General features: G+C 34.2%; 1 protein-coding gene across 1 annotated transcript; it reads left to right on the top strand.

Moving 5' to 3' along the window:
- The first annotated feature begins 3,428 nt into the window (after positions 1 to 3,428).
- LOC111436056 (probable 1-deoxy-D-xylulose-5-phosphate synthase 2, chloroplastic) lies at positions 3,429 to 9,312 on the top strand. The gene is made up of 10 exons (XM_023073742.1): positions 3,429 to 3,549; positions 5,272 to 5,404; positions 5,479 to 5,640; positions 6,033 to 6,197; positions 6,290 to 6,712; positions 7,458 to 7,731; positions 7,821 to 8,128; positions 8,208 to 8,489; positions 8,663 to 8,950; positions 9,026 to 9,312. Exons 2-10 carry the CDS (start codon positions 5,315 to 5,317, stop codon positions 9,197 to 9,199), a joined length of 2,166 nt encoding a protein of 721 aa, XP_022929510.1. The 5' UTR covers positions 3,429 to 3,549; positions 5,272 to 5,314; the 3' UTR covers positions 9,200 to 9,312.
- The last annotated feature ends 847 nt before the right edge of the window (positions 9,313 to 10,159 follow it).

Here is a 10,159-nt window from a genome sequence, read left to right as displayed (position 1 = left end):
AAAAAAAAAAAAAAAAAAAAAAAAAAAAAAAAAAAAAAAAAAAAAAAGAGATAAAAAAATGAAAGTTAAAGGAGAAATAAAAAGATAGGAGAAATTTAGAGAGAAATTGAAAAGAAAAAAAGTAATGAAGAAGATGACAAATGTTAACAAATAAGGTATCTTAAATAGGAGGCCGACCCTTTGATGCTCCCATTTTTATCAATTCCATCATAGGATTCAAAATCAATTTTGTACCGAGACTAGAGATGTCTATGTAGCGGGTGGGAATGGGGAAGGCTAGGAACGGGGAAGGGTAGTTTTCCCTGTCTCCATCCCGACCACCTATTTCATCATTTCTATAACTCAAAAAGTCAAGAAAACGCTTGGATAATTGGTTTATATGAATCCTTTCTCGTTGTGTGACCATACATAAAAATAACATTGCCATAATTAACAAGGTAATATTTTCACTTATTCATCAGAAGTGACGTATCTTTTGACTACCACTCCTTCCCGTATTTCGATTGAAATACCCATAAATGGTGTAAAATTATTTATTTATTTATTTTTAATTTTTTAAGGATTCCTCGCACATAATTTTTTGTCGTTTATTATTCGTTAAGAAAATAATTAATTTAAATTTTCATTTTTTCAATAAATCTTAATTATATAACAAATCAATATATTTCATAAATATATATATATATTGCCTATATAATTTCTAAAAATTTAAATTTTAATATTACAATGTAGTTTTTAATAATTAAAAAAAAATACTAAATATTACCTTTAGAGTTTTAATTCAGTAAAAAAGCATGCGTATGTATATGTATATGCGTTGAAAATATATTTATATTAAGCGGAGCAGGGAATTAGGTAGGGAAGGAGATAGGAACGGGAAATATAATCTTATCTCCGACCCCATTTATCTAAAGGGAAAAAATTGTTTCCTACTCCTTCCTTCATTTCTAGTTTAAAAACAGAGAATTCCCTCTCTATTGGAGGCATATCTTGTGGGTAAAATGAACGGATCTAACACGAGACACAAAAATCAAATATTAAATTAGATTTTTAAATAATCAAAAGCCTTGTTTTGAATTTATTTTTAATATGAAAAACATGATTTTATCTCTTTCAAAAAATACTTCAAATGTAATTGTCACATAAATTTTATTTATTTATTATTATTATTTTTATCAATTGTGGATTATAAAAAATATTAAAAAATGGTATTTTTTCAAATATGTATAAATATTGATTAGAATTCCTAATATTGATAAGAATTCCCGAAAAGTCGAGAGTTAATAGTATTATCAAACATCTACCACGTTAGGAAAATTATATATTAGGAAAAGTGCATCATCATTCATTACCTGTTCTTGAGGACATATTATTTTGAGTTCGTAAGATTTAAAACAAATAAATCGAGTTACAAGTAATTTTGGATTTATGAGACAACAAAAAGCGGGTTAAAAAACGAGGGATGAAACTAAAGAAAAATGGGCTCAATGATATTAAAGCTTGAAGGTTGGACCCAAAACACAACTCGAAAAATAGTCGGGACAGAGAATGAAGTCAAATTGAACGTTCGGCCCAAATCATCACTTGGGCGTGATTCAGGCAAGGTGGCCTTTCCCCTTTATGGAAGCATGTGTAACGCATGTCTCGAGCCCAACGTTGCATTAATTGACCTAGTTCATATCGTCAAAAAATCGTGGATTAACCCACTTATAAATACGTCATTATAACTTCATTGAAAGTAATTCAATAATCTTCCTTACTAAATAAATAGATTCACTCGTCACGTTTTATTTATGATAATTTGAAATAAGAGTATGAATCGACAAGTAACACATCTCGAATATTTCAATTGAAGACAAGTTCTAGAGCAAAGTCTTTACCAGTTAAGAACTAGTGGAAGACTTCGAGCGTTCAAAGTCAAATGTTGACAATACTTTGACTATGAGATAGAAGTCCATGCACGACATTTACCATTGTTTCTATCATATATTTTTTCCATTCGAGTCTCTTCGACTTTGACTTTATTCCCAAAATCTCTATTTCTTAGATTATATTCAAATGAGAGATCTTAAAGATATAGAAGAATAGCCGAATTTTTTTTAAAAGAATTAGTAATTACTATCTATATAAAAAAAGTGCACATTCATTTTCGATTGTTCAGTCATACAAAGTCTGCAATTATACGTACTTAACTTGGAATAATCTTATGATATGTGATTTTTGTTTAAGAAACCTGTGAGTAAGAATAAAACATGATTCGGGTTGGTCTATAAAAATTATTTTTACTCTAAGAAACAGTTCAAGAGAAGTAGCGTGACTAGGCCATGTTGCAAGCGTATAGAAGAATACGAGGACTAACCGGTATCGAATCTACGGTGAAGTAAGACTTACATAAATTCGAAATTCAGCTCCTAAATTCAAAGTTTTATACTTGATTTCAATTAATCTTATATATGGTGCCATTTCTAAAAAATTTCGTACGAAACAGGTGAGTGATTACAAAATATGCCGAAAGAATTTGCGTTGATCTATGAGAATAATCTTCGCTCTCACGAAATATTCGAGACAAATAAGGTAACATAATGATATCACAGGAGATTCTCGAGAATGTGAAACGAACTTTTTCTTGTATTTAAATGAGGAAAAAAATTATATATAGTAATCTATTTTTAATGATTTATAGTCACTCCGAAGCCATATAATAATCATAATCATAATCATATTCATATTGATGGTCACCAATGATGAATATTTTTATTAAATACCAAACGTACAACATTGGGATCTAGTATAATATTTAATATACTAATGTGAATAATCAAATTAAAAATAGTAGGTGTTTGAAGTTTTAGTATAACGGTCAAAGCCTACTGTTAGTAGATATTGTCCGCTTTGGATTTTCCGTTCAAAGTTTTTAAAACGCGTCTAGTAAGGAGAAGTTTCCACGCCCTTATAAAGGGTGTTTCGTTCTCTTCCCCAACCAATGTGGGATCTCACATTTAGGGTTAGGCCGATAGGATCAAATCCGTTGACTAGAACTACAGAATCTGATCACATCGAATCGTAATTTCGAGTTCAAGTATCGTACTACAATGGTTAGTCAATCGTAACTTACCAAGGTAGAGAATGAACGATTTGGCAATAAGATAATTAGAACGATAATGATGAGACGAGAAATTGAAGAGAAAATGGGAGAAGAAGATGACAAAGAGTATGATAGAGGGTATCTGCATGGGGGAGGGCAGTTCGATGCTCCTTTCATTTTTTTCATTATTTTTTTTTCTTTTTTTTTTTGTTACAAACAAAAACAAAAATTCAAAACCATATCTGTTCATTTCAAGCATCAAAGGCTTAAAACTTCCCTTTTAAAGCCATAAATTATGAGTAGGACTTTAAATGTGCCTCTTCCTCTATGGTGCGTTGCATTTGTCATACTTTCCAAACCCCTTTAAAGCTCTCTCTATTGCTCTCCTTTGCTCCTCACACTCATCCAAGCCTCCCAAGTCCCTATCTCTCTCTCTCTCTCTCGAGATCTCTGCAGCCGAGTAAGTTCCTTCTCCTCCTCCGTCCCCGTCCCCGTCCCCGTCCTTGTCCCCGTCTCCGTCTTCCCTTAAATTCTTTCGAGTTTTTTCGATTTGGTTGTTTTGTTTCAAAATCATTCTCGAGTATGTCTTTCAATTCTCCATCTTCTTCGATTTTTCTGTATGAATTCTCCAACTTCTAGTAATTTTTTGATAATGTTATATAACGATTTAGTTTTTGTAATTTCGAGTTTATGGGTTATGTTTTTCGAAAGCTCGATAATATAAACATTAGGTTGTGAAAATGTCTTTTTATTGATTTTTTTTTCTTAAAAATTTTCTGATTCACCTCTATGTTTTAGTTTTGGTTTGGTTTTGTTCTGTTCTGTATAAGGATTATATATATATATATATACATATGTATGTATATGACATATACATACCTATGTAATATGTGTATATATATATATAACAAGGATTTATATATAAAACGAGGATTTTCAATTTTTTTTTTTGTCTGTTTTGTTGTATATATTATATTTATTTATTGTTCCGATAAATACTATGGAATTTAAGTTTGCATGTTGTCTGATTGGTTGAGTTACCATTACAGAAAGACATTAAATGAATTTTGATTTGTTGGAGTGTCTCTGTTAATAGACAACACACTACTATACTAAACTAAACTAAACCAAACCAAATCGGGTCGATTTGTTGTCGTTCGATTATTATTATTTAATATTAACTCGACTCGATTTGGTTTAATATTACACCTTAACCAATTAAAAAAAAAAATATATGTTCCATGATAATTTGGATTTTTAAATTTATGTTTGTTATTTTTTATTTATTAAAGTTCAATCAAAATTTAAAAACAAAATTATGTTTATAGAAATTATTGTTTTTGTTGAAGTTTAATTTTTTGATTCTCAAGTTAATTTTTACTTTTTAACTTAATTTTTTTAAAACAAAAATATAAATTTTAAAATTAAATTTGATTGAAGAATTGGGAAAACCATAAACCAATTCATCTACAAATTTTTTATTTATTTGAATCAAATCCAACCGGTTTGAACACTGAAATTGATTTTTTTTTATTATTATTATTTTTTTTAAGAAAAGTATTATTCTTTTTTAAAGAATAATTTTATTGATGACGTGGAAGAAAAAACATTGTCTCACCCACCGAACAATAATTATTTTTGACCAATTCAACATTAAATTAATAGAAATTTAATTTTAAAAAATGACATAGTTTATCAAATTATAAAAGTTTAATAATTAAAAACAAAAAAGGAATTAGACAAGACATTTATTTTAATATTTTTTATCAAAGTCTTTGCAAGTTAGATCAAGCTAGAAGGCAAACAAAAGTATGTTTTCTTGTTCAATTGCAATTGAGTGGAAGACTTGGACGTTCAAAGTCAAATAAACTTTTCAAGTCTACCATTTCTTCGTTCTCGTATCAAAAATTAGATTTTTTACTTGAATTTCATCTCTAAATTTCCATTAGATCGACCCCTTTTAAGAACAAATAAATGCTCGAACATTCATATTGATAGATCGAAACGATGGTGAGCAATTTAAGTTATTTTGGAAGTTGATTTATAGTGTTGTTGTTGACCTATGACTTTAGTGAGTCTGGCATTATATGATAGATCATGAATTAGGTGAGACATTGATGTCTCCAATTTCTCTATGTCTTGGTGGCAACTTCTAAGTCTTTGTTTTTGATGCATTGCATACATAGATAGCTTCCCTTGAATTTGCGTGTTCGTGTTGGTTCATCAGCTATGGCAGTGGCTCAGCTTCTCTTCAATCCAACTCAAACTTTCTCCCCATTCTTGGAATCTTCAAGGCCAAGGCTTTTTAAATCAAAACAGGTTATTATTCAAAATCTCCTCTTCTTTTCTTTGCTTTTGCTTCAAGTATTAACCACTCTTTGTTCTTAATACAGTTTCGGTTGAGAGTTTTGAATAATAAACCCAATGATGAAGAGAGGCATCTGGTAGAAAAACAAACTGATGGATGGACCGTCGACTACTCCGGTGAAAAACCGGCGACGCCCTTGTTGGACACTGTCAATTATCCTATTCATATGAAGAATCTGTCAACAGAGGTAAAATTCTTGGTGGTTGTTGAGCTATTAGATTCCACATCGGTTGGGGAGGAGAACGAAACACCCTTTATAAGGGTGTGGAAGACGCGGTTTAAAAACCTTGAGGGAAAGTCCGAAAGGAAAAGTCCAAAGAGGGCAATATCTGGTAGTGGTCAGCTTGGACTGTTACAAATGGGTTGTGAGATCCTACATTAGTTGGAGAGGTGAACGAAGCATTCTTTACAAGAGTGTGGAAACCTCTCCTTAACCGACGCGTTTTAAAAACCTCGAGGAAAACCCGAAAGGGAAAGCCCAAAGAGGACAATATCTGCTAGCGGTGTGCTTGGGTCGTTACATGAGTTCTCTCAAATTTTGTTCATCTTTCTCATTGTTGTTTGAGGTCTTTTATTCAGGATCTTGAGCAGCTAGCAGCAGAGCTTAGATCAGAAATTGTGTTCTCTGTATCCAAATCTGGAGGTCATTTAAGTTCAAGTTTAGGCGTCGTCGAGCTAACCGTGGCGCTGCATCATGTGTTCAACACTCCAGAAGACAAGATCATATGGGATGTTGGGCATCAGGTGCATAATAATCAGAAAAAAAAAAAAAAAAAAAAGTTGTTAGGCTTCTTTGTTTTGAGGATTAGAGTTGATTTTGGTGGTGTTTCTTGCAGGCATATCCACACAAAATTCTCACTGGAAGAAGGTCAAGAATGCATACTATAAGGCAAACTTCAGGGCTTGCTGGGTTTCCCAAAAGGGATGAGAGTGTTCATGATGCTTTTGGTGCTGGACACAGCTCTACAAGCATATCAGCTGGTCTTGGCATGGCCGTTGGCAGAGACCTTTTGGGAAAGAAGAACAATGTCATTTCTGTGATAGGAGATGGAGCCATGACAGCAGGCCAAGCATACGAGGCAATGAATAATGCAGGCTATCTTGATGCCAACATGATCATTGTCCTTAACGACAATAAGCAAGTCTCCTTGCCTACTGCTACACTTGATGGACCAGCTACTCCTGTTGGTGCACTGAGTGGTGCCTTAACCAAGCTGCAAGCAAGCACACAATTTCGTAAGCTTCGTGAAGCTGCAAAGGTAAAACCTTACATGTTCCATGTTTCATATAGTCACGACTCTCCATTATAGTATGATATTGTCCACTTTGAGCATATGCTCCCATGGCTTTACTTTTGGGCCTCCCCAAAAGGCCTCCTCATACTAATGGAGATGTATTCCTTACTTATAAACCCATGATCATCCTCCCCTTGAACAAAGTCCACTATAGAGCCTCCCCTGAGGCCTATGAAGCCCTCGATCAACTTCCCCTTAATCAAGGCTCGACTCCTTTACTGGAGTCCTCGAGAGCCTCCCCTGAGGCCTATGGAGCCCTCGAACAACTTCCCCTTAATCAAGGCTCAACTTCTTCACTGGAGTCCTCGAACAAAGTATACCCTTTGATTGACACGTGTAGTCACTTTGACTACACCTTCGAGGATCACAACTTCTTTGTTCAACATTTGAGGATTCTATTCACATGACTGAATTAAGGGCATTGACTCTGATACCATGTTAGAAATCACAAACCTCCACAATGGTATGATAATGTTCACTGGCTTTGCTTTTGGGCTTTTCCAAAATGTCTCATACCAATAGAGATGTATTCCTTATATAAACCCATGATAATTCCCTAAATTAGCCAATGTGGAACGATTCCCTCCAACAATTCTTGACAATTTCTTGCGAGCACTTCATGAAATTTAGACTCTTGCGAGCACTTTAAAACACCTCATTTTAAGTACCTAGATATCAGTGTAAGTGACTTTCATACCATTCTTTGAAGACCATCACAAGACAAATTGGTGGGCAAACCCACGAAGTTGCAGCAAAAGTCGACGAATATGCACGAGGTATGATCAGTGGCTCGGGATCGACATTTTTCGAGGAGCTAGGCTTGTACTATATTGGTCCTGTGGATGGACACAACGTAGGAGATTTGGTGACCATTTTTGATAAGGTGAAATCAATGCCAGCCCCCGGACCTGTATTGATCCACATCGTTACAGAAAAAGGGAAGGGCTATCCACCAGCAGAAGCAGCTGCAGATAAAATGCATGGTTAGGCTCTGTTCTAAGTCACAACATCTGGTTTAGTTTCATGCATTCTTTCAAATACTTACTTCTTTACGACTCTTCTAAACATTTAGGAGTTGTCCAGTTTGATCCCAAAACTGGCAAGCAATTCAAGACAAAATCTCCTACACTTTCATACACTCAATACTTTGCTGAGTCCTTGATACAAGAAGCTGAAGTCGATGACAAAATTGTCGCCATCCATGCTGCCATGGGTGGTGGAACTGGTCTTAACTACTTCCAGAAGAAGTTCCCAGATCGTTGCTTCGACGTCGGGATCGCCGAGCAACATGCTGTTACGTTTGCAGCTGGTTTAGCTACAGAGGGTCTGAAGCCATTTTGTGCTATTTACTCATCCTTCCTTCAAAGAGGCTTTGATCAGGTAACAACAAAACGTTATTTTCAAGTTGTAGACAGTGTTGTATTGTCCTAACTACTAATTATATGGCATGGTCATGAAGGTGGTGCACGACGTAGACCTTCAGAAACTACCTGTCCGTTTCGCAATGGATCGAGCTGGTTTGGTCGGTGCCGATGGGCCGACACATTGTGGAGCATTTGATATAACATACATGGCTTGTTTGCCAAACATGGTTGTCATGGCTCCATCTGATGAAGCTGAACTAATGCACATGGTTGCAACGGCAGCAGCAATCGACGATAGACCAAGTTGTTTTCGATTTCCAAGAGGCAACGGGATTGGCGTCGATCTTCCTCCTAACTACAAAGGAACTCCAATAGAGGTTAGCATGAGATTACAATATAGTATCTCAAACTAAAATCTACTCCACTAGAGGTTAGCATGAGATTACAATATAGTATCTCAAACTAAAATCTACTCCACTAGAGGTTAGCATGAGATTACAATATAGTATCTCAAACTAAAATCTAACACATTCTTTGTTTCATTGATTAGATTGGTAAGGGGAGAATACTAATGGAAGGCACTAAAGTTGCTATCTTGGGGTATGGCTCAATAGTTCAACAATGTGTTGGAGCTGCTGAATTGCTTAAAACAAGAGGCATTGTCCCAACAATAGCCGATGCCAGATTTTGCAAGCCTCTTGATACTCAACTTCTCAGGCAATTGGCTAAGGAACATGAAATTCTTATTGTAGTGGAAGAAGGCTCCATTGGAGGCTTTGGCTCTCATGTATCCCATTTCCTTAGCTTAACAGGACTTTTAGATGATCATCATCTCAAGGTAATTCAAAATTGTTTCGTTTCGTTTTGTTTCGTTTCGTTTCGTTCTACTAATACCAACTTAATTATGGTGCAGTTGAGAAGTATGGTTCTTCCCGATCGATACATCGACCATGGATCGCCACGAGACCAGATGGAAGAAGCGGGATTATCGGCTGGACACATAGCTGGAACAGTGCTAACTCTTTTGGGAAGATCAAAAGAAGCTCTTTCAGTGCAAGTTTCTACGAGCAGAAAGCCAATCTCTTAGTAGGAAGCTATATGATATGTATCAGACTCATCAACGATAATGTAATCCTATAATCCTGCCTAAGTGAATATCCAACACAGTTTTAAATCAAACCCAGGATTACTATCAGGACATATAGCTGCAATGTTCATAATAATAAGTTTTGAAATGCTAAGAACAAACCCTATCCGTTTATGTTTCTACACCCCAAAACTTCCAGAGATGTAATAACCAAAAAATAAATAAATAAGTAAATAAGTAAACAAACAAATAAACAAATAAAAAAATTACTTTTAAAAAAAATATAATAAAATAAAAAGAATAAATAAATAAATAAACGAAGAAATAACCCTCCCCCACTCCTCTCCACTAATCTCTCATCCTTTTCCATCATCTCTCCTCAAACCAAGAATCTAAGTCCCTAAAAAAATAAAAAATAAAAATATCAGATTTGAGAAAACAAAAATGGCCATAATGCAGATTTAAGCCAAAAGAGATAGCTAATACAGATCTCAGTTTGTTAAGGTATATATTAAATCTTTCTCTTCCTTCATCCTAATTTCGTTTGGAAGAAATCACGACGAATGATATTTTAGATATTGTGAATTGTTGCAATTATTTAGATTGTCAATAATTTTATATGAATGATAGTAAAAGAATAAACTAAGGGTGGATTAAATTAAAAACCAAGAATATAAAGATTAAGGGAATCAACTAAAGTAAATACAGAAACAAGCTAACACATAGAAAAAAAAATACAGAATCCAGAATAAGACTAGCAAAAAAAGAAATACAGAATCCATGCGACTAACAAAATAGAAGAAAAGAAAAAAAACAGTAAGAGACAAAGGGGGAAGATACACTAGACAGAAGATACACTAGACAGAGATGGAAGATTGGTAATATAAAAAAAACACAGGAATATTGTGAATATAATTAAAAGCAAGAAAAAAAAAAATACACTTAAGAGACAGAGAGGAA

This window comes from Cucurbita moschata, unplaced genomic scaffold, assembly GCF_002738365.1.
Source record: "Cucurbita moschata cultivar Rifu unplaced genomic scaffold, Cmos_1.0 Cmo_Scf00051, whole genome shotgun sequence".
Lineage (NCBI taxonomy): Eukaryota > Viridiplantae > Streptophyta > Magnoliopsida > Cucurbitales > Cucurbitaceae > Cucurbita > Cucurbita moschata.
Note: the sequence above shows the minus strand (reverse complement) of the source record. Positions and strands in the feature narration are given on the sequence as shown.

What these genes read in the sequence shown, in the direction of transcription:
- LOC111436056 (XM_023073742.1), top strand. Translation starts at nt 5,315, where the DNA reads ATGGCAGTGGCTCAGCTTCTCTTCAATCCAACTCAAACTTTCTCCCCA. An exon ending in GGCTTTTTAAATCAAAACAG is followed by an intron (nt 5,405 to 5,478) that starts GTTATTATTCAA and finishes TTCTTAATACAG; the next exon opens with TTTCGGTTGAGAGTTTTGAA. An exon ending in ACAAAGGAACTCCAATAGAG is followed by an intron (nt 8,490 to 8,662) that starts GTTAGCATGAGA and finishes TTCATTGATTAG; the next exon opens with ATTGGTAAGGGGAGAATACT.